The sequence below is a fragment of the Coregonus clupeaformis genome, chromosome 25 (genome assembly GCF_020615455.1).
Source record: "Coregonus clupeaformis isolate EN_2021a chromosome 25, ASM2061545v1, whole genome shotgun sequence".
NCBI classification, from domain to species: domain Eukaryota; kingdom Metazoa; phylum Chordata; class Actinopteri; order Salmoniformes; family Salmonidae; genus Coregonus; species Coregonus clupeaformis.
Genome location: NC_059216.1, coordinates 3,784,827 through 3,809,806, shown reverse-complemented (window position 1 = coordinate 3,809,806; position 24,980 = coordinate 3,784,827). Strand labels below are relative to the sequence as shown.

At 45.7% G+C, this 24,980-nt stretch overlaps 1 protein-coding gene across 1 annotated transcript in view; it reads left to right on the top strand.

Moving 5' to 3' along the window:
- The window catches only part of kif26ba (kinesin family member 26Ba), a 183,242-nt gene extending 158,262 nt beyond the window's left edge, over window positions 1-24,980 (top strand). The window contains exons 12-19 of the mRNA XM_041847853.2: window positions 6,379-6,550; window positions 7,232-8,100; window positions 8,318-8,450; window positions 8,636-8,894; window positions 9,243-11,819; window positions 22,617-22,816; window positions 23,430-23,580; window positions 23,945-24,980. Coding sequence (XP_041703787.2) covers window positions 6,379-6,550; window positions 7,232-8,100; window positions 8,318-8,450; window positions 8,636-8,894; window positions 9,243-11,819; window positions 22,617-22,816; window positions 23,430-23,580; window positions 23,945-24,093 — 4,510 coding nt within the window. The 3' untranslated portion in view covers window positions 24,094-24,980. The remainder of the gene's footprint in view (window positions 1-6,378; window positions 6,551-7,231; window positions 8,101-8,317; window positions 8,451-8,635; window positions 8,895-9,242; window positions 11,820-22,616; window positions 22,817-23,429; window positions 23,581-23,944) is intronic.

Here is a 24,980-nt window from a genome sequence, read left to right as displayed (position 1 = left end):
TAACAAGTTCAAACAGGTGCCATTAATACAGGTAACGAGTGGAGGACAGAGGAGCCTCTTAAAGAAGAAGTTACAGGTCTGTGAGAGCCAGAAATCTTGCTTGTTTGTAGGTGACCAAATACTTATTTTCCACCATAATTTGCAAATAAATTCATAAAAAATCCTACAATGTGATTTTCTGGATTTTTTTCCTCAATTTGTCTGTCGTAGTTGACGTGTACATATGATGAAAATTACAGGCCTCTCTCATCTTTTTAAGTGGGAGAACTTGCACAATTGGTGGCTGACTAAATACTTTTTTCCCCCACTATACATACATATGGTGCCAGGACAACAACCTCTCCCTCAACGTGATCAAGACAAAGGAGATGATTGTGGACTACAGGAAAAAGAAGAGGACAGAGCACGCCTTCATTCTCATCGACGGGGCTGTAGTGGAGCAGGTTGAGAGCTTCAAGTTCCTTGGTGTCCACATCACCAACAAACTAACATGGTCCAAGCACACCAAGACAGTCGTGAAGAGGGCACAACAAAACCTATTCCCCCTTTGGAGATTGAAAAGATTTGGCATGGGTCCTCAGATCCTCAAAAGGTTCTACAGCTGCACCATCGAGAGCATCCTGACTGGTTGCATCACTGCCTGGTATGGCAACTGCTCGGCCTCCGACCGCAAGGGGCCAAGCTTCCTGCCATTCAGGACCTCTATACCAGGCGGTGTCAGAGGAAGGCCCTAAAAATTGTGAAAGTCTAATTTAATTTGTCACATACACGTGTTTAGCAGATGTTATTGCGGGTGTAGCGAAATGCTTGTGCTTCTAGCTCCGACAGTGCAGTAATATCTAACAAGTAATATCTAACAATTTCACAACATATACCCAATACACACAAATCTAGTAAGGAAAGGAATTTAAGAATATATACATATATGGACAAGCAATGACAGAGCGGCATGGACTAAGATACACTAGAATATTATAGAATAGAATACAGTATATACATATGAGATGAGTAGTGCAAGATATGTAAACATACTTAAAGTGACTAGTGTTCCATTTCTTAAAGTGGCCAGTGATTTCAATAGGCAGCAGCAGCCTCTAATGTGCTAGTGATGGCTATTTAACAGTCTGATGGCCTTGAGATAGAAGCTGTTTTTCATTCTCTCGGTCCCAGCTTTGATGTACCTGTACTGACCTCACCTTCTGGATGATAACGGGGTGAACAGGCAGTGGCTCGGGTGGTTGATGTCCTTGATGATCTTTTTGGCCTTCCTGTGACATCGGGTGCTGTAGGTGTCTTGGAGGGCGGGTAGTTTGCCCCCGGTAATGCGTTCGGCAGACCGCACCACCCTCTGGAGAGCCCTGCGTTTGCGGGCGGTGCAGTTGCCGTACCAGGCAGTGATACAGCCCATCAGGATGCTCTCAATTGTGCATCTGTAAAAGTTTATGAGGGTTTTAGGTGCCAAGCCTTCTTACATTTTTTAAATTTTTAGTCATTTAGCAGACGCTCTTATCCAAAGCGACTTACAGTTAGTGAGTGCATATATTTTTCATTCTTCACCACACTGTCTGCGTGGGTGGACCATTTCAGTTTGTCAGTGATGTGTACGCCAAGGAACTTGAAGCTTTCCACCTTCTCCACTGCGGTCCCGTCAATGTGGATAGGGGGGTGCAACCTCTGCTGTTTCCTGAAGTCCACGATCATCTCCTATGTTTTGTTAACGTTGAGTGAGAGGTTATTTTCCTGGCACCACACTCCCAGAGCCCTCACCTCCTCCCTGTAGGCGGTCTCGTCATTGTTGTTAATCAAGCCTACTAGTGTTGTGTCGTCTGTAAAGTTGATGATTGAGTTGGAGGCGTGCTTGGCCACGCAGTCATGGGAGAACAGGGAGTACAGGAGGGGGCTGAGCACGCACCCTTGTGGGGCCCCAGTGTTGAGGATCAGCGAAGTGGAGATGTTGTTTCCTACCTTCACCACCTGGGGGCGGCCCGTCAGGAAGTCCAGGACCCAGTTGCACAGGGCGGGGTTCAGACCCTCAAGCTTAATGATGAGCTTGGAGGGTACTATGGTGTTGAATGCTGAGCTATAGTCAAAGAACAGCATTCTTACATAGGTATTCCTCTTGTCCGGATGAGATAGGGCAGTGTGCAGTGTGATGGCGATTGCATTGTCTGTGGATCTATTGGGGCGGTAAGCAAATTGTAGTGGGTCTAGGGTGACAGGTAAGATAGACTGTTCTCTCTGCTACTGCACGGCAAGCGGTACCGGAGCGCCAAGTCTAGGTCCAAGAGGCTTCTAAACAGCTTCTACCCCCAAGCCATAAGACTCCTGAACATCTAATCAAATGGCTACCCAGACTATTTGCATTTCCCCCCCACCCCTCTTTTACGCTGCTGCTACTCTCTGTTTATTATCTATGCATAGTCACTTTAATAACTCTACCTACATGTACATATTACCCCAATTACCTCGACTAACCGTTGCCCCCGCACATTGACTCGGTACCGGTACCCCCTGTATATAGCCTCGCTATAGTTATTTTTACTGCTGCTCTTTAATTATTTGTTACTTTTATTTCATATTATTTTATATTGTATTCTTTAGTGATTTTTTTTATAATAATTTTTCTTAAAACTGCATTGTTGGTTAAGGGCTTGTAAGTAAGCATTTCACTGTAAGGTCTACACCTGTTGTATTCGGCGCATGTGACAAATACAATTTGATTTGATTTGATTTGATATACATGCATGCGTAGGAATGTGCTCTCTCTCATTCTTTCTCACTCTCTCTCACACACTCTCTCTCTCACACACACATACACACACAGATATCATTATAGTTTGGGGCCATTTGCAGGGAGTGTAATGTAAGTTTGCAGTTCACTGAAATGCACCATAAATTAATATAAAACCTGTTCTGCACAAATCACTGATTGTCTGCTTAATTTAATTAGACTTAAACACTCGCAGCTCCAATCTCTTTTTTCCTCTTTCTTTTCAATTTTCCCTCATTTCTATCCTTTCTACCCTCCTTCATGAGATCAATTAAGAGATGATTGAGATGTCAGACGAGGAAGATGAAATTATCAACGCTTATGTGACGAAGACTAATGACATGACTCACAGAGAGACGGAGGGAGAGAGAGGGAGAGAGAGCGAAAGAGAGGCGAAGAGAGAGAGAGAGGGTGGGAGACAGAGAGAAACAGAGAGAGAGAGAGAGAGAGAGAGAGAGAGAGAGAGAGAGAGAGAGAGAGAGAGGAGAGAGAGAGAGAGACCTGGGGCAGTAAACAGGTTTTCATCAACCTTTTTATGCGAGTAAAGCACATGTCAGATACGAAATGTCATGACAGGCCTGATGGAAACAAAACAATGTCGACAAAACAAAATACGCTAGAAAAGGTGGGATCTTTGTGTTGGTAAAATGTATTAATTCAAGAAATGGCAGTGGAAATGCTTTTATGCACAAATATTTATATAATAATCATCCTACTGAAGTAAACTTGGAGTCACGTGATGACATGTTGTGTGGTCCTCCCACTACGACTCTGGAAAGCATGCAGTTTATGATGAACTTCACAGGGTGGTGAAAGTGCACGGTGATGAGCTTGATGCTCCTTTCCAATAAATATCGAGGGTCTTATTCTGGTGATATGATGATCGATGCTTGGTTGCCATTTGACAAATAAAAATAATCTCGCTCTTTCATCCAAAATAATCTCATCATGTAGTAGGCTAGACCTGCACTGTATCTGCGAGCTGTTGGCTAGAGCCAATAGCAGAGTGGGCGCATATACAGTATAACGCAATTTTTTTTGTGAGAAAACCATCAGTAGAGTTGAAAATGCGATGGAAACCCATTTAACTTGTTTGTTTTATTCGGTACACAGGAATTTAACCGCACAAGTAATGTTTATGTGCACTACGTCATCACGCAAATACTTTTATCCGCAACAAGTCAATTTGATGGAAACACATCTCTGGTGGGAAAATGCGCATATTTTATTGATGCAGATTTTAGAATATTCATATCTGTCGCCATTTGGATGGAAACCTAGCTACAGAGAAAGCAAGGGTGGGGGTGGGGGCTGGATGGCTGGCTGGGGGCTGTGTTTCTATAAAAGGAGGACAGCAGCATGAGGTATTGCGCCACAGAGGAGCCCGAGCTCCATTCAGCCCTGAGGGTCCCAAACAGCTCACAGTAGTTAACACATATACACACACACACACACACACAGAGAGAGAGACAATTAACCCTATGCCAAACACAGGACAGGGAGAGCTTTAAATAAACACACAGTCCTACAGGCAGCTCCTGTCCCATCTGTAATGCTCAGATCTGGAGGTCATCTTAAGATAGCTAGGTGGGACAACCACATATCACAGTCATAGTACAAGTACATTTTTCCTCAATAAAGTAGCTACAGTGCCTTCAAAAAGTATTCATACCCCTTGACTTATTCCACATTTTGTTGTGTTACAGCCTGAATTCAAAATGGATTAAATTGATGTTTTTCCTCACAGCTACACACAATACCCTATAATTAGAAAGAGAAAACATCTTTTTTGAAATGTTTACAAATGTATTGAAAATGTAATACAGAAATATCACATTGTGTCTTTCTGGTTAAGTCTCTAAGAGCTTTCCACACCTGGATTGTGCAACATTTGCCCATTATTCGTTTCAAAATTCTTCAAGTTCTGTCAAATTGGTTGTTGATCATTGCTAGACAACCATTTTCAGGTCTTGCCATAGATTTACAAGTAGATTTAAGTCTAAACTGTAACTCGGCCACTCAGGAACATTCACTGCCTTCTTGGTAAGCAACTCCAGTGTAGATTTGGCCTTGTGTTTTAGGTTATTGCCATGCTGAAAGGTGAATTTATCTCCTAGTGAACCAGGTTTTCCTCTAGGACTTTGCCTGTGCTTAGCTCCATTCCGTTTATTTTTTATGCTGATAAACTCCCCAGTCCTTATTGATTAAAAGCATACCCATAACATGATGCAGCCACCACTATGCTTGAAAATATGGAGAGTGGTACTCAGTAATGTGTTGTTTTGGATTTGCCCCAAATATAACACTTAAGTAAATTGCTTTGCCACATTTTTTGCAGTTTTTCTTTAGTGCCTTGTTGCAAACAGGATGTATGTTTTGGAATATTTGTATTCTGTAGAGGCTTCCTTCTTTTCACTCTGTCAATTAGGTTAGTATTGTAGAGTAACGACAATGTTGTTGATCCATCCTCAGTTTTATCCTATCACAGCCATTAAACCCTGTAACTGTTTTAAAGTCACCATTGGCCTCATGGTGAAATCACTGAGCGGTTTCCTTCCTCTCCGACAACTGAGTTAGGAAGGTCACCTGTATCTTTGCAGTGACTGGGTGTATTGATACACCATCCGAAGTTAAACTTAATAACTTCACCATGCTCAAAGGGATATTCAATGTCTGCTTTTTATTTTATTTTAACCCATCTACCAATCGGTGCCCTTCTTTGTGAGGCATTGGAAAACCTCCCTGGTCTGGTTGAATCTGTGTTTGAAGTTCACTGCTCGACTGCTAGACCTTACCAATAATTGTATCTGTGGGGTACAGAGATGAGCTAGTCATTCATAATAATAATAATGTGCCATTTAGCAGACGCTTTTATCCAAAGCGACTTACAGTCATGCGTGCATACATTTTTGTGTATGGGTGGTCCCGGGGATCGAACCCACTACCTTGGCGTTACAAGCGCCGTGCTCTACCAGCTGAGCTACAGAGGACCACATTCATGTTAAACACTATTATTGCACACAGTCCATGCAACGTATTATGTGAGTTGTTAAGCACATTTTTACTCCTGAACTTATTTAGGCTTAACTCAAGACATTTCAGCTTTTCATTTTTAATTAATTTGTAAAAATTCCACTCTGACATTATGGAGTATTGTGTGTAGGCCAGTGACAAAATATCTCAATTTAATCCATCTTAAATTCAGGCTGTAACACAACAAATTCTGGAAAGAGTCAAGGGGTGTGAATACTTTCTGACGGCACTGTATCTGCAAAGTCAGAGCTAGTAAGTGGGGGAAAAGCCAAGTGTTGGTTCATGAAATACATATTTATTTATTATAAATATTTACCCAGCAGAACCACCTTGTTAAAACATCATGGGTAGAACCATGGAGGGGAACAGTGATTTTAGCAGTATGATAGATGTATCCTGCAGACCTGTATGTGTGTGTGTGTGTGTGTGTGTGTGTGTGTGTGTGTGTGTGTGTGTCCAATGCACATGTGCCTGTGTGTGTGAGTGTGAGCGTGTGCCTGTACGTACAGTATGTGTGCTTATGCCTGTGTTTGTGTGTGTGTGTGTGTGTTATGTAACGTGTGTGTGTGTTCCAGGGACAGTAAGCTGTCCATGCTACTGAGAGAGTCGCTGGGCAACATGAACTGCCGGACTACCATGATCGCTCACATCTCCTCGTCGCCTAGCAACTTCTCTGACACGCTCTCCACCATCCAGATTGCCTCACGCGTCCTCCGCATGAAGAAGAAGAAGACCAAAGTCAGCATGGTACATACATGATCAATTAATCAATCTTTCATTCAATCAATCATTCAATCAATTATTCAATCAATCATTCAATCGTTCAATCATTCAGTCATTCAATCAATCATTAATTCAATCAATCATTCAATCAATCAGTACATTACATTGCTCATAAATTTCACAGTTCTTTTTCAGGGGCTCAACTTCTATATGTCCATATTGATATTTCAGTAAATAAGTTTACTTTCAGTATTGATGTAACTGTCACGCCCTGGCTCTTATGTTGAGCCAGGGTGTGGAGTTTCTGTTACATTTTCTATGTTTTAGTTTCTAGATCGTGTGGATCTATGTTGGCCAGGGTGGTTCCCAATCAGAGGCAGCTGTATCTCGTTGTCTCTGATTGGGGACCATACTTAGGCAGCCTTTTGGCATGTTAGGTTGTGGGATCTTGTTCCGTAAGGTTTTGTGTATAACCTAGGACTTCACGTATCGTTTCGTTTGTTGTTTTGGTTCGTGTGTGTACTAAATAAAGAATGTACGCTTATCACGCTGCGCCTTGGTCCGTCTCTTCATCAGTCAACGATCGTGACAGTAACTTGATGACACTATTACAATGATAGGTCAATTAAATGTAGATTCTAATTGGTTTATTTAAACAAGTGTTTTTTTTTCTCATCCATTTTCACATCCCCCTCTCTCTTTCAGCAATACACGTCCAGTTCGTCAGGGGGTGAGAGTTCGTGTGAGGAGGGGGGAATGCGTCGCCCCACTCACCTGAGACCGTTCCACTCCCGTAGCTCTGCAGACTCAGACCTGCCTCTGCTGCACCTCTCCAGCGACCCAGACAACTACTCCAGCAGCGAGCAGTCCTGCGACACCGTCATCTATGTGGGCCCCAATGGGGGCGCCATCTCAGACCGCGAGCTGACTGACAATGAGGGCCCGCCAGAATTCGTCCCCATCATCCCTGCTCTGCTGAAGAGCAAAGCCGAGTCTGGCGTCGTGCCGACTACGCCACCTCTACAACAGCAGCAGCAGACAGTACTCCCCCGGGCCCAGCCTCAGCCTGTCCCTATACAGACACACACCCAACTCCCTACCCTGCCTACCGAGCACCTCACCATCCTCAACCAGTCCCCGCTCCCCCTCCTCCAGCCCCTGGGTCAGCCCCTGCCCTCCGTGCCAGAGGAAGGGGCAGAATGCCTGAAGTGCAACACCTTCGCTGAGCTGCAGGAGCGTCTGGAGTGTATCGACTGGAGCGAGGAGGTGGCCAAGTTCCCTTTCGAGGAGGTGCCGGCTAACAGGGGGGCTAAGCCCGACACCCTGGTTCCCCCGGGGTCTGAGACGGGGCGTAAGGAAGGGGTGGAGGTGGAGGAGGTAGAGCCCCCCAGGAGGATGTCCAACGACCAGCAGCTCCAGGAGATCAGGGAGGTGGTGGAGGAGGCAGAACTGGCCCAGACCATGATAGAGAGTCTGAGCCTGACCGGCAGCCGCAGTGTGACTGGTAGCAGTGGAGCAGGACACACCAACACCAACCCTCTACAGAGGGACAAGAGTGCCAGCCTCCATGACAGGTAAGAACTATTTGTTTGTTTGTTTGGATCTCCATTATTACAGTGACACTGCAACAGCTACTCTCTCTGGGATCCACACGAAACACAACACAAAACCTACATTAGTTTGTATAGTTTTATCAACTGACTTATAATTTATATGTGTCATGAAGGTATGTTTGTTCTTAATAGCTTCTATTTCCTTTTCTATTTCTATTCCTTTTTATTTGATTGACAGTCGTGAGTCTCTGAGCGCCGGCAGTAGCAGTGATGGGAAGCCACGCCCCCTGGGCTCTCCTCGGCTGGGCATCGCCTCTCTTACCAAGACCTCTGACTACAGACCTCCCTCCTCACCCTCACAGCGCTGCAAGGTACACTATCTGGCTTTGACACCCCCTCTACTGTCTTTGGTTGTATTTATACAATTATTGTGTTGAGTTTTAACACTGACCTCATAAAATGCATTTCCATGAAAATGTACTGCATCACTGTAAAGCATCTTTGGGTCATTGAAAAGCACTATATAATCCAATATATGATTATGATTATTATCCAGGTCTACACCCAGAAGGGTGTGATGCCGGGAACGCCCCCTTTGTCCTGCCAGAGTCTGTCTACTGCAGACAGCCTGGCAGACAGTGGGAGGTCCTCTACAGAGTCCCTGCTGCAGCCGGTGTCCCTGTCCAGGACCTCCCCTGTGAGGATGAGTCCCCGGGTCCTCAAACGAACCAACTCCTTGTCTGCTAGCCTGGGGTCGGCTGAGACGCTGTGTGATGAGGATGTACCTCAGATTCCTCTGGATGGACGCAGGGATGGTATGTGTTGCTCTTTGTTCTGTTACTGTGACTGTTACAATAGTTTTTTGAAGAAGATTTTTACGTATGATCAAATCAAATCAAATTGTATTTGTCACATGCACCGAATACAACAGGTGTAGACCTTACAGTGAAATGCTTACTTACAAGCCCTTAACCAACAATGCAGTTTTAAGTAAAAATTAGTGTTAAGTAAAAAATAGATAAGTAAAAAAAAACAGAAAATCAGAAAAATAGAAAAATAACAAATAATTACAGGTTTCCTTAAGTTTTCTCAATTTGTCCCTGCTCTCCTTTCCTTGTCTGTTCTCTCTCTTTCTTCTTCCCATCTCTCGCTACCTCCCATAGCCCCAGCTCCAGCCCTCAACCACTCCTCCATCCCAGCCGACCCTCGCTCTATGGGGGAAGACGAGCTGGTATTCACCCTGGGGTGTAAGGAGGGGCTCGAGGTCCGGGGCCTGCTGGAGAGTGGCGGCCGTCCCACCAGCATCAGTAGCTTCAGCAGCGACTGTTCCGTCACCACCCTGGCCTCGGGGTCCCGCCCTGTCTCCATCATCAGCAGCATCAGCGAGGACCTGGAGCGCTATGGAAACAACACTACTGTCGTTGCTACGACCACCAGGGTGATCACCATGACAACCGCCTCCGTCGCCGGAGTGATCGCCATGGCGGAGGTCAGCATGGCAAAGCTTCACGTGGAAGGAGAGGCGATGGCGGCGGTGCCTAGCCGACGGTCATCCATCTCATCGTGGCTAAGTGACCTGAGTGCTGGGAGCGACGGAGATCAGTCTCTGCACAGCTTCAGCCAGTCCCATGGACACGGGGAGGCTCTGGCCGAACCAGACCCCACACAGGTCCCTCTCTGTGGGGGAGAGGAGCAGGACGAGGCATCCCTGGGTTCTGGAGGATGGAAGACTCCTGAGAGTGAAGTAGCATTGTCTGGAGATGAGAAAGGGAGGGAGACTAAAGAGAGGCTGAAGAGACTGCCCCCCTCCCTGGGTAAGACCACCATCACCCTCTCCAACATGCAGACCCTGGGGGCCTCCAGCAACTTCCTCCCCTTCAAGACCAACATTACAGTCCACCCCTGTGTGGCCGTCAAACCCATGGTCATACTTTCCTCCCTTACCAAGACTCACTTGCTGCCCAAGGACCCACCCAAGCCTGCCCCAGCCCCAGCCCTGGTCCTGGCCTCCATGTCCAGTGAGCTCAGCTTTGATGACCCCTGGATGAAGAGAGACAGGGTGGACGTGAGACCCAAGGAGCTGGTGTGTGAGGTGAAGCCAGAGAAGAGGGTGGTGGAGCCACCAGTCAAGACAGACCCAGCTAAGAGCAGCCAGGCCTGGCCCCAGGGCGATAGGGCGAGCAGGGTGGACAGTGGCTATGGAGGGGACCGTCGCAGCTCCAGCAGCGGTGAAGCCATCTCCTCTCCAGACTCCTGTAAGAGGGTAGTGGGCGGCTCTGAGATGATGCTGGTCAGTTCTGGGGAGTGTCTTGTGACTCCTGTCTACTCTGCCGACATCCTGCACACTGCCAGTCTGCCCCGCGGCTGGCACCGGCTCAACCGCCACGACGGCCTGGACGAGGACCCACTCCGCTGCGACGCTAACGGAGGAGGGGGGGAGTACCGAGGCCTGGGGGTCACCTCCTCCACCCCCTGTAGTCCTAGGGCGACCCTGGACCGAAGGGGGTATTCCGGGAAACAAGGCCTGTTTTCCCGCCAGAAAGGGATCCCACCGCTGCCACCAGTACGCAAGTCCAGTCTGGACCAGAAGAACCGGGCAGGAGGCCCCCTCTGCCCCCTGCACGCAGCCAGCCATGGCCTCTCCTTCTTGGGGAGCACCCCGGAGGACCTGGGCATGCTTGGAGGAGGTGGAGGGAAACAGAAGGGGTGCAATGTGGAGAGCAGCAGGTTGTTCAGTGCTAAACTAGAGCAACTGGCTAACAGAACCAACTCTCTGGGTCGGTCCGATGGAGGTCACAGCTCTCACGGCCCCTACTACGACTGTCTCTCTCCGGAGAGTGGGGAAGCCCTCAGCTCCCTGGGCTGGAAGGGGGCAGCCGGAGGGGGGAGGGGGGAGTGCACCATGCCACGTACCGGACGCGGCGGCTCATTGTCATCCTCCTCCCCTAACGGAAACAGATCTAGCAGCGCTCCCCAGTCACCCAAGTCGAGCCAGTCCAAGATCTCAGCGGTCAGCAAGCTCCTGATGGCCAGCCCTAAGGCCCGGAGCCTGTCGGCCTCCAGCACCAAGACACTCAGCTTCTCCACCAAGTCTCTGCCCCAGTCTGTCAACCGCAGCTCCAGCCTGCCTCCCAACGGCAAGCCCCAGCCCCAGCCCCAGTCCCAGTCCCAGAGTCAGACCTCCAGCCAGGGCCAGAACCAGGCACCCAGCTCTGGCTCCTGGTCCACCCAGTCTCTGAGTCGCAACCGAGTGGGGGGCCTGGCCGCCAAGCTGCCTCTGAGAGCCGTCAACGGACGCATCTCCGAGCTGCTCCAGGGCAGCGGAGGCTCTCGATCCGCTGGTCACAACCGAGGAGGAGGCTCAGAGGCTGGGGAGGAGAGGGGCGCTGGAGGGGGTGGAGTTGGTGGCGGGGTACAGGGAGAGGAGAGACCCTTGGTGGTCCACACCCTCCCGTCTCCCTACAGTAAGATCACAGCGCCCAGGCGGCCGCATCGCTGCAGCAGCGGTCATGCCAGTGACAACAGCAGTGTTCTGAGTGGAGAGCTGCCCCCGGCCATGGGGAAGACAGCCCTGTTCTATCACAGCGGGGGCAGCAGTGGCTATGAGAGCATGTTGAGGGACAGCGAGGCCACAGGAAGCACCTCCTCTGCCCAGGACTCTCTGAGTGAACACAGCTCAGCCACCAGCAGCAGCAGCCGCCGCAGCCTCAAGAACAACAAGAAGAAGAACAACAGCACAGGTCAGCTCCTTTAATACTGCTTCCCAGTGAGCACAAGACGTTGAAAATACGTATTGTTTATGTATTTTGCTCATAAGGTTTCCTTTCTTTTCTGTTTTTTTTTTCTCTGTTCCATTTATATACAGCACTGAAATTGTATTTTTTAAAACTTCTTTATGTAAAGGTTAACACTTTATTTGGTCAGTTCCATTACAGGTGGTTCATAGATATTCAACAAATGGTTCAACTAACACTAACCCTAGTAACATAGCTAGTATTCTCATACTCAACCTCAAGTGCATACTCTGTCTTGAATAGAAAAAAAGAACAATATTCAGTTTCACCTCATCACCCCATCCCTCCCTCTCCCCTCACCCGTGAGAGGTTGGTAGTGAGAGTAATCTTGTTGGGCAGACAGACGGCAGGGTTCTGTGGTGGGTGGACCCAGGAAACGTATGTACCCTCCCTCCATCTCCCTCCCTCCCTCCCTCCCTCCATTCCGCTCCCTCCCTCCCTCCCTCCCTCCCTCCCTCCCTCCATTCCGCTCCCTCTCCCTCCCTCCCTCTCCCTCCCTTCCTCTCCCTTCCTCCCCTCTCTTACCCTCCTCCCTCTCCTTCCCTTCTAGGCTGGGCCCCCTTGCCACCCCCTACCTCTCCAAAGCTGCCCTCCATCCCCTCAACTCTCCCTCTCTTCTTACCCTCCACCTCTCCCTCTCCCCCCCTACCATCCAGAGGTACAGTGAGAGGGAACAGTGATCAGGCTTGTCTATGGTTGATTTAGACATGCAGAACCCAGGCCAACACAGCCCTGCCTGTGCTTGCTCCAGCAAAGAGAGAGAGAGGAAGGGGGGATGGAGGATAGAGAGAGGCTTGCATGGGGGAAATTCAATTCAATTCAAAGGGCTTTATTGGCATGGGAAACATATGTTTACATTGCCAAAGCAAGTGAAATAGATAATAACCAAAAGTGAAATAAACGTTTAAAAAAATAACAGTAAACATAACACTCACAAAAGTTCCAAAGGAATAAAGACATTTCAAACGCGGAACGAGGGAGAGCTCAGTTTGTTGTTTTGGAAAGTTTGTTCTTTAGAAATTGTATTGAAAAGTTTCTTAGTAGCTAACTTTTGAGTTAGCAGGGTTTTCTTGAGGGCTTGAACCATTGTGGCTGGGACCGCGGATTGTCCCGGGCTTGTGGCTGTCTATATCCCTGCTGATGGTTGCTGTTTCCAATCTTCCCTGCGACCTGCCCTGTCTGGATCTGTGAGGAGTAACAGCGTAACCTACAGTTGAAGTCGGAAGTTTACATACACTTAGGTTGGAGTCATTAAAACTCGTTTTTCAACAACTCCACAAATTTCTTGTTAACAAACTATAGTTTTGACAAGTCGGTTAGGACATCTACTTTGTGCATAACACAAGTCATTTTTCCAACAATTGTTTACAGATAGATTATTTCACTTATAATTCACTGTATCACAATTCCAGTGGGTCAGAAGTTTACATACACTAAGTTGACTGTGCCTTTAAACAGCTTGGAAAATTCCAGAAAATTATGTCATGGCTTTAGAAGCTTCTGATAGGCTAATTGACATCATTTGAGTCAATTGGAGGTGTAACTGTGGATGTATTTCAAGGCCTACCTTCAAACTCAATGCCTCTTTGCTTGACATCATGGGAGAATCAAAAGAAATCAGCCAAGACCTCAGAAAAAAAATTGTAGACCTCCACAAGTCTGGTTCATCCTTGGGAGCAATTGCCAAATGCCTGAAGGTACCACGTTCATCTGTACAAACAATAGTACGCAAGTATAAACACCATGGCACCACGCAGCCGTCATACCGCTCAGGAAAGAGACGCATTCTGTCTCCTAGAGATGAACGTACTTTGGTGCGAAAAGTGCAAATCAATCCCAGAACAACAGCAAAGGACATTGTGAAGATGCTGGAGGAAACAGGTACAAAAGTATATATATCCACAGTAAAACAAGTCCTATATCGACATAACCTGAAAGGCCGCTCAGCAAGGAAGAACCCACTGCTCCAAAACCACCATAAAAAAGCCAGACTACGGTTTGCAGCTGCACATGGGGACAAAGATCGTACTTTTTGGAGAAATGTCCTCTGGTCTGATTAAACAATTAACTGCCATAGTGACCATCGTTATGTTAGGAGGAAAAGGGGGTGGCTTGTAAGCCGAAGAACACCATCCCAACCGTGAAGCACGGGAGTGGCAGCATCATGCTGTGGGGGTGCTTTGCTGCAGGAGGGACTGGTGCACTTCACAAAATAGATGGCATCATGAGGAAGGAAAGTGGATATATTGAAGCAACATCTCAAGACATCAGTCAGGAAGTTAAAGCTTGGTCGCAAATGGGTCTTCCAAATGGACAATGACCCCAAGCATGACCATGACAAGGACCAAAGCCGGCGGGAGTACCATTGAGGACTGTGGTGTCTCTCTATCACAGCTGAAGGATCTTTTAAACGAACAAAAATAGTTCTACAAGCAGTTGTTACAACAACAAGAAAATAGCTTCAAGTGTTTTGTACAAATACTGGTGGAGTCAACTAATAAAGGAATGGATGATCTGACCAGAGAGGTCCAGGACCTGAAGAATAGTTTGCAGTTCTCCCAGGGTCAGCTCGATGAGTTTAAACAAGAGAACGGCAAGATGACTGCAATCTGTAAGTCATTAAGAAAGGAAATCAGTTCTGTGTGTGAATCCATGATAACAATGAAGGGGAAATCAGATTATGGACGGAATTGCAGAATCTCCACATGAGACCTGGACGGAGTCTGAGGACAAAGTGAGGGAAATGATCTCGGAGAAATTGAAGATGTACCACAGGAAGATTGAGGTGGAGCGCACCCACAGAACTGGAAGACCACCACCGGCCCAGGTGACAGGCCCAGGTCAAGTTCCTGAGGTTCAAGGACAAGGTAGCTGTTCTGGAAAGAACCAAGAACTTGAGAGGAATGTATATCTTCCTGAACGAGGACTATCCTGAAAATGTGCGCCAGAAGAGGAAATAACTTATCCCAGCTATGAAAGGTGCCAGAGCACCTGGGGACATTGTTTACATCCGCTATGACAGGTTAATTGTCCACTCTCCCTCCCAGAAGCCTGGAAGGGATGAGAGAGCCAAGCCTATGGGTTCGTAGCTTCAACCCCACAGCACACACACGCACACTTACACACAACAATTGATTAATGGACTGCTGAATGTATATTTATTTATCTTGCTTTGTTTGCTCTTTTCCATATTATGTCTATCTCTGACAAGCTACCCAGGAAAGGGATGAAAATAGCCCATATAATTATATGTAGCCTTATAAATAAGGTTCATGAAATAAATAACTTGCTAACATCAGATAACATTCATATATTAGCCATTTCTGGGATTCACTTAGATAATTCATTTGATGATACAGCAGTAGCAATACAAGGATATAACATCTATAGAAGAGACAGAAATGCTTATGGAGGAGGTGTTGCTGTATATATTCAGAGCCATATCCCTGTAATACTAAGAGAAGATCTTATGTCAAATGTTATTGAAGTGTAGAGGTTGCAGGTTCACTTGGCACATCTAAAGCCTTTTCTTTTGGTGTGTTGCTATAGGCCACCAATTGCTAACAGTCAGTATCTAAATTATATGTGTGAAATGCTTGATAGTGTACGTGATGTAAACAGAGAGGTCTACTTTCTTGGGGACCTGAATATTGACTGGTTTTCATCAAGCTGTCTGCTCAAGAGGAAGCTTTTAATAATAATAATATGCCATTTAGCAGACGCTTTTATCCAAAGCGACGTAGTCATGTGTGCATACATTTTTACGTATGGGTGGTCCCGGGGATCGAACCCACTACCCTGGCGTTACAAGCGCCATGCTCTACCAATTGAGCTACAGAGGACCACTGTAACCAGTGCCTGGAATCTGGTTCAGGTTATTCATCAACCTACCAGGGTGTTTACAAACACAAGATCATCCACATCTATCGATCACATCTTTACTAATACTGTAGAACTTTGTTCTAAGGCTGTATCCATACCCGTTGGATGCAGTGATCACAATATAGTGGCTATATCCAGGAAAGCCAAAGTTCCGAAACTGGGCCTAAAATAGAGTATAATAGATCATACAAAAGATTTTGCTGTGACTTTTATGTGGATGATGTTAAAAATATTTGTTGGTCTGATGTGACGAATAAGGAGCATCCAGATGCTGCACTTGATGAATGTATTAAATTGCTTCTTCCAATTATTGATAAACATGCACCTGTTAAGAAATTGACTGTTAGAACTGTTAAGGCTCCATGGATTGATGAGGAATTGAAAAACTGTATGGTTGAAAGAGATGGGGCAAAAGGAGTGGCTAATAAGTTTGGCTGCACATCTGACCGGCTGACTTACTGCAAATTGAGAAATGATGTGACTAAACTCAACAAAAAGAAGAAGAAAATGTATTATGAAGCTAAGATCAATTATATAAAGAATGATGGAAAGAAACTTTGGAGTGCTTTAAATGAAATTATGGGCAGAAAGACAAATTCAGCACCATCTTTCATTGAATCAGATGGCTTATTCATCAAAACCATTTGATGTTGCCAATTATTTAAAAGATTACTTCATTGGCAAAGTTGGCAAACTTAGGCAGGTCATTCCAACAACGAACAGTGAGCCATCGTATTCATGCATAAAAAAAACTAATAATAAAAAGAAAGTATTGCAAGTTTGAATTTTGTAAAGTTAGTTTGGGAGAGATGGAAACATTTAGATTTCAGTGCAGCCTTTGATATTATTGACCATAACCTGTTGTTAACAAAACGTATGTGTTATGGCTTTTCAACCTCTGCCGTATCGTGGATTCAGAGCTATCTATCTAATAGAACTCAAAGGGTTTTCTTTAATGGAAGCTTCTCTAAATAAACATGTAAAGTGTGGTGATTCCGCAGGGCAGCTTTCTAGGCCCTCTACTCTTTACTATTTTTACCAATGACCTGCCACTGGCATTAAACAAAGCATGTGTGTCAATGTATGCTGATGATTCAACCATATACTGTACACATCAGCAACCACAGCTAATGAAGTCACTGAAACCCTTAACAAAGAGTTGCAGTCTGTTTTGGAATGGGTGGCCAGTAATAAACTGTTTCTGAACATCTCTAAAACTAAGAGCATTGTATTTGGTCAAATCATTCCCTAAGTTCTAGACCTCAGCTGAATATGGTAATGAATGGTGTGGCGGTTGAACAAGTTGAGGAGACTAAATTACTTGGTGTTACCTTAGATTGTAAACTGTCATGGTAAAAACATATAGATTCAATGGTTGTAAAGATGGGGAGAGGTCTGTCCTTAAAGAGATGCTCTGCTTTTTTGACACCACACTCCAAAAAGCAAGTCCTGCAGGCTCTAGTTTGTCTTATCTTGATTATTGTCCAGTCGTGTGGTCAAGTGGTGCAAGGGAAGACCTAGTTAAGCTGCAGCTGGCCCAGAACAGAGCGGCACGTCTTGCTGTAATCAGAGGGCTGATATAAATATTATGCATGCCAGTCTCTCTTGGCTAAGAGGAGGAGAAACTGACTGCGTCACTTCTTCTTTTTATAAGAAACATTGTGTTGAAAATCCCAAATTGTTTGCATAGCCAACTTACAAAGAGGGAAAAAAGTATTTGATCCCCTGCTGATTTTGCACGTTTGCCCACTGACAAAGAAATGATCAGTCTATAATTTTAATGGTAGGTTTATTTGAACAGTGAGAGACAGAATAACAACAAAAAAATCCAGAAAAAAGCATGTCAAACATTTTATAAATTGATTTGCATTTTAATGAGGGAAATAAGTATTTGACCCCCTCTCAATCAGAAAGATTTCTGGCTCCCCCTATTGCTCAAGAAATCACATATACAGGGCCGTCTGAAGTTTGCCAATGAACATCTGAATGATTCAGAGGAGAACTGGGTGAAAGTGTTGTGGTCATATGAGACCAAAATCAAGCTCTTTGGCATCAACTCAACTTGCCGTGTTTGGAGGAGGAGGAATGCTGCCTATGACCCCAAGAACACCATCCCCACCGTCAAACACTGAGGTGGAAACTTTATGCCTTGGGGGTGTTTTTCTGCTAAGGGGACAGGACAACTTCACCGCATCAAAGGGACGATGGATGGGGCCATGTACCGTCAAATCTTGGGTGAGAACCTCCTTCCCTCAGCCAGGGCATTGTAAATGGGTCGTGGATGGGTATTCCAGCACGACAATGACCCAAAACACACAGCCAAGGCAACAAAGGAGTGGCTCAAGAAGTAGCACATTAAGGTCCTGGAGTGGCCTAGCCAGTCTCCAGACCTTAATCACATAGAAAATCTGTGGAGAGAGCTGAAGGTTCGAGTTGCCAAACGTCAGCCTCGAAACCTTAATGACTTGGAGAAGATCTGCAAAGAGGAGTGGAACAAAATCCCTCCTGAGATGTGTGCAAACCTGGTGGCCAACTACAAGAAACGTCTGACCTCTGTGATTGCCAACAAGGGTTTTGCCACCAAGTACTAAGTCATGTTTTGCAGAGGGGTCAAATACTTCTTTCCCTCATTCAAATGCAAATCAATTTCTAACAATTTTGACTTCCGTTTTTCTGGATTTTTTTGTTGTTGTTCTGTCTCTCACTGTTCAAATAAACCTACCATTAAAATTAAAGACTGATCATGTCTTTGTCAGTGGGCAAACGTACAAAATCAGCAGGGGATCAAATACTTTTTTCCCTCAATGTACACACAGCTCTGACACACACACTTACCCCACCAGACATGCCACCAGGGGTCTTTTAACAGTCCCAAAATCCAGAACAATTTCAAGAAAGCGTACAGTAATATATAGAGCCATTATTGCATGGAACTCGGTTCCGTCTCATATTGGTTTAAACAAAACAGATACAGCAACACCTCACGGCACAACGCCTCTCCCCTATTTGACCTAGATAGTTTGTGTGTATGTATTGATATGTAGGCTATGTGTGCCTTTAAAAAAATTGATGTAGTTCTGTCCTTGAGCTGTTCTTGTCTATTGATGTTCTGTATTATGTCATGTTTCATGTTTTGTGTGGACCCCAGGAAGAGTAGGTGCTGCTTTTGCAACAGCTAATGGGGATCCTTATAAAATACCAACAAAAATATGTCATATTATGGCTACATACAGTGTTGTAACAATGTGCAAATAGTTAAAGTACAAAAGGGAAAATAAATAAACATACACTGCATTCGGAAAGTATTCAGAACCCTTGACCTTTTCCACATTTTGTTACGTTACAGCCTTATTCTAAAATGGATTAAATAAATGTTATTCCTCATCAATCTACACACAATACCTCATAATGACAAAGCAAAAACAGGTTTTTAGAATTTTTTGCAAATGTATTTTAAAAAACGGAAATATCACTTTTACATAAGTATTCAGACCCTTTACTCAGTACTTTGTTGAAGCACCTTTGGCAGCGATTACAGCCTCAAGTCTTCTTGGGTATGTCACTACAAGCTTGGCACACCTGTATTAGGGGGAGTTTCTCACATTCTTCTCTGCAGATCCTCTCAAGCTCTGTCAGGTTGGATGAGGAGCGTCGCTGCACAGCTATTTTCAGGTCTCTCCTGAAATATGTTCGATCAGGTTCAAGTCCGGGCTCTGGCTGGGCCACTCAAGGACATTGAGACTTGTCCCGAAGCCACTCCTGCATTGTCTTGGTTGTGTGCTTAGGGTTGTTGTCCTGTTGGAAGGTGAACCTTCGCCCCAGTCTGAGGTCCTGAGCGCTCTGGAGCAGGTTTACATGAAGGATCTCTCTGTACTTTGATCCGTTCATCTTTCACTTGATCCTGACTATTCTCACAGTCCCTGCTGCTGAAAACATCTCCACAGCACGATGCTACCACCAGCATGCTTCACCGTGACGCTTGGCATTCAGGCCAAAGAGTTCAATCTTGGTTTCATCAGACCAGAGAATCTTGTTTCTCATGTTCTGAGAGTCCTTAGGTGCCTTTTGGCAAACTCCATGAGGGCTGTCATGCATGTTTACTGAGGAGTGGCTTCCATATGGCCACTCTACCATAAAGGCCTGATTGGTGGAGTGCTGCAGATATGGTTGTCCTTCTGGAAGGTTCTCCAATCTCCACAGAGGAACTCTGTACCTCTGTCAGAGTGACCATCGGGTTCTTGGTCACATCCCTGACCAAGGCCCTTCTCCCCCTATTGCTCTGTTTGGCCGTGTGGCCAGCTCTAGGAAGAGTGGTTCAAAACTTATTCCATTTAAGAATGATGGAGGCCACTGTGTTCTTGGGGACATTCAATGCTGCAGACATTTTTGCCTTGACACAATCCTGTCTTGGAGCTCTACGGACAATTCCTTCGACCTCACGGCTTGGTTTTTGCCCTGACATGCATTGCCAACTGTGGGACCTTATATAGACTGGTGTGTGCCTTTCCAAGTCATGTGATATTTCCGTTTTTTTAAATACATTTGCAAACAATTCTAAAAAAAATGTTTTTGCTTTGTCATTATGGGGTATTGTGTGTAGATTGATGAGGAATAACATTTATTTAATCAATTTTAGAATAAGCCTGTAACGTAACAAAATGTGGAAAAAGTCAAGGGGTCTGAATACTTTCCGAATGCACTGTTAATATGGGTTGTATTTACAATGGTTTTTGTTCTTCACTGGTTGCCCTTTTCTTGTGGCAACAGGTCACACATCTTGCTGCTGTGATGGCACACTGTGATATTTCACCCAATAGAAATGGGAGTTTATCAAAATTGGATGTGTTTTGGAATTCTTTGTGGGTCTGTTTAATCTGAGGGAAATATGTGTCTCTAATATGGTCATACATTTGGCAGGAGGTTAGGCAGTGCAGCTCAGTTTCCACCTCATTTTGTGGGCAGTGTGCACATAGCTTGTCTTCTGTTGAGAGCCAGGTCTGCCTACGGTGGCCTCTCTCAATAGCAAGGCAATGCTCACTGAGTCTATACATAGTCAAAGCTTTCCTTAATTTTGGTCAGACACCGTGTTCAGGTATTCTGCCACTGTGTACTCTCTGTTTAGGGCCAAATAGCATTCTAGTTTGCTCTGTTTTTTGCTTCATTCTTTCCAATGTGTCCAGTAATTATATTTTTGTTTTCTCATGATTTGGTTGGGTCTAATTGTGCTGCTGTCCTGGGGCTCTGTGGGGTCTGTTTGTGTTTGTGAACAGAGCCCCAGGACCAGCTTGCTTAGGGGACTCTTCTCCAGGTTCATCTCTCTGTAGGTGATGGCTTTGTTATGGAAGGTTTGGGAATCGCTGCCTTTTAGGTGGTTGTAGAATTTAACGGCTCTTTTCTGAATTTTGATAATTAGCGGGTATCGGCCTAATTCTGCTCTGTATGCATTATTTGGTGTTTCTCTCTCTCTCTCTTTATCTCGCTCCTTTTCTCTCCATCTCTCTCTCCCTCGTTCTCTCCCTCTCTCTCTCTCCATTGTGTCCTGCTGCAGTAGAGAGTAATAAGGTACAAATGGGTGACTCAGTGGTGAGTCGGAGCAGATCTGTCTGTGTGACCTTTCTATAACCTGGGAGACAAAGAGACAGTCAGAACCTTATTAATGCCCCCCCCCCCCTTACCCTGTATGTGAATTCATAAAAAGTGTCTGCCGATGTGTCTGCCAATTTCTATGCAAATGGCCACTGTGTGTGTGTGTGTCTGTGTGTGTGTGTGTGTGTGTGTGTGTGTGTGTGTGTGTGTGTGTCTGTGTGTGTGTGTACATTTCAGCACAGTGGTCAGATGAGAGGGACTGACCCGCTATGCTTATCTCTCCACCCTGTGATCTCTCCTCTCTCTCTCTCTCTCTCTCTCTCGCCCCGCTCTCTTTCTCCTTTCTCCTCTTCTCTACTTCCCTCTCTTATCTTCTGTTCGGTTCTGTTCTGCTGCGTTTTCTCCCAGTCTCTTTTCTTCTCTACTGTTCTCTCTCCTCTCTTCTGCTCTCCCCATCTCCACTCTGAACCATTCCGTTTTTACTCTCTTCTCTTCTCCTCTGCTCTCATCTCCCCTCTACTCCCCGGCTCTCCCTCTGGAACTCATGATAAGTACTGGATTGGTGTAGTTGCCAGAACACAGTCCTCCACAACCTATCCCCCCCCTCCCCAACCTTCGCCATGCTCTCCAACCCCAATGCTAGCGCCTGGCAGAATAGCAGTGTCTGACTCTTGGCTCTATTATCAGCTATCTGTTCTGGTTTGGTTATCAGCTATTTGCCATGATGTTTACTCCTGCTGCCTTTGTCAAGCTAAAGCATGGTCATGTCCTTGTCAGCAGAACAAAACAACAGGTCAGTATGCTGGTGTTCTGACCCAGTCACAGTCACAGATGTAGAGATGTGTGCTGACCCAGTCACAGTCACAGATGTAGAGATGTGTCCTGACCCAGTCACAGTCACAGATGTAGAGATGTGTCCTGACCCAGTCACAGTCACAGATGTAGAGATGTGTCCTGACCCAGTCACAGTCACAGATGTAGAGATGTGTCCTGACCCAGTCACAGTCACAGATGTAGAGATGTGTCCTGACCCAGTCACAGTCACAGATGTAGAGATGTGTCCTCTCGGTGATAAGAGACAAAATCTACTAAATTCTACCAGTTCTGATGAATTTATCTTAATGTGTTTCATGTTTTTCATTAAATTAAAATTGATAGATTCTACTTAGCAACAACTAAACTGAAAAGTAATATTCTTCTCCTAGTATCCCAATTAACTGTGTGTATATATACACGTCTCTGTCTGTGTGTGTATGTGTGTGCGTGTGTGTCTAGGTACCCAGCGTCGTCGTCTGATTCCCAGCCTGACCCTGGACTCGTCCTCTCCGGTCAGGAAGCCTGCCATCAGCCCAGGTGTACGCTGGGTAGACGGGCCGCTACGCCCTGCCCCCAGGGGAACCACAGAACCCTTCGAAATAAAGGTCTACGAGATAGACGACGTGGAGCGCATTCAGAGGAGAGAGAAAGGCAGCAAGGTGAGACAGAGAGCGATGGAGGGAAGGGGAGGGAGAGAGAAAGGAATGGAGGGGCGGGGCAGGATAGAGTGGAGGAGAGGGAGAGAGAAAGGAATGGAGGGGCGGGAGAGCGAGGTGGAGAGGGAGAGAGAAAGGGAACAAGGTGAGCGATAGAGAGGTGGAGGGGAGAGAGAGAGGGATGGTGAGACAGATGGTGGTGGAGGAAGAAAAAATGTCAGCAAAATATTGGAAGAGAAAATGTAACAAGGACATTTAGTTCAAAACACACAAAGTTGAACAACATAATCCTCTTCTTGCTGTTAGAGTTTCCTAGTAGTAGATTTAATAGTTGTTGATTGAAGGAGTGACCAGGCCTTTCATGTAGACTGTCTTTATGTACTGTACCTGGCATGTCCATTACTATAACTGGCCAACATGGCGCTCCTCTCCTCACAACACTCTCTCTGTTCTCTGTCTAATGAGTAGCTTCCCAGACCTACAGTCTGGCTGAAGGCCTGATCCACTAACTCTCTCTCTATTTCTCATCTGGGCCTTTCTCTCTCCCATTCTCTCTACCCACCTCTCCCTCCCCTCCTTTCTTTTTCTCCCCCTCTCTTCTCTATCTCTCCATCAGGAAGTGATGTATTTCAGTGCTAAGCTGAAGAACTTGGAAAACAGGCAGCAGCGAATATCTGAGGTCCGAGCCAAGTACGACTGGCTGAAGAAAGAGCTGGAACAGACCAAACAGCACCTGATGCTGGAGCCAGAGAAATGGACCACTGAATGTAAGTGTGTGTGTGTGTGTGTGTGTGTGTGTGTGTGAGAGAGAGTCATACTTGCATTGCAGCCACAGCCTTGACACCTACAGTAATCGTGTTGATAAATGTTGGGGAGCTCAATGTTTCTCTACCTGCTACACTTATCATTGAGTTCCCCTATCCTTGTCCACCCACTGTAGAACATCCGTTCCTTTAGAAATGTCCATTCTACTCATTGTAATGATATGGCCTGTCTCTGCCCCTGGTTGTAACATATTTCAGTCTCTCTGTCCCTGTCTCTGTCCCTGTCATATGGCTGTAACATATGTCCGTCTCTCTGTCCCTGTAGCATGGTTGTAACATAATGTCTCTCTCTGTCCCCTCCCCATAGTTGACCTGCAGCAGACGTTTGAAGTGGACTCTCTGGAGTACCTGGAGGCTCTAGAGGTGGTGACAGACAGACTTGAGACCAGGGTCAACTTCTGCAAGGCTCACCTCATGATGGTCACCTGCTTCGACGTCACCTGCCGACGCTGGTAGAGCCAAGAACGGACAGGCGGACCACACCTCCTCTAGGACTCTTAGGACTCATGGGAAGTGGAGACACCACAGCAGAAAGAGAGAGGGATGGAGCGGAAGGAAGGGAGGGATGGAGTGGAGGGACGGAGGAATTTCCCTAAGGAGGCAGACGGAGACAAAGGCATGCGGAGACTAAAGAGGAATATTTTTTTAAGCAGCGGGGAAGGGAGCGAGAGAGGGAGAAGAGGAGGAGGAAGAAAAGGAGGAGGAAGAGGAGGAGGAGGAGGAGAGAGAGTGTTTTAAAGGAGTATATCTTCCACCAGACAGGAAGATAACTTTTACCGAGGTGTTGTTGAAGTTTGTAAATAAAGTTTTGCTTGCTTTGAATAAGGCCTGGCTGACGGACGGCTGTTAGTCACGTAGGGAAAAAAAGAGAAAAGAACGACAGAAAGGAAAGAAAGAGTGTGAGAAAGACAAGTGCCTTGCGAACACTTCCATATCTGAAACATTTCTCCTGTATTTGTGTACAAACGGTGCTAGCTGAAAAACATTATAGATCTCAAAAGTAAAAATAATACGAAAAAAGATGTGAAGTAAAAACCACAGCTGGTTTTACTCTGTTTCCTCTCTCTGACTAGCTGTTCTCAGTGGTTTGTACTTGTATAGTTCTACATTAGTTATGATGCAACATATGAACTGTTACGTGTATTTTTTCTATACGTGCTTTAGGGGATGCTATATACAGGTGTAGGATCTTAATTTGAGCCAGTTTGCTACAGCAGGAAAATAATCCTGCAGCCACAGGAAATGTGAATTATTATGTGGATTAAAATTAATATAAAACATTTTAGGGGTTGATTTGTAAGGGAAAATCAAGTCTGAAATTTCTACGTGGAAATTACAAACTT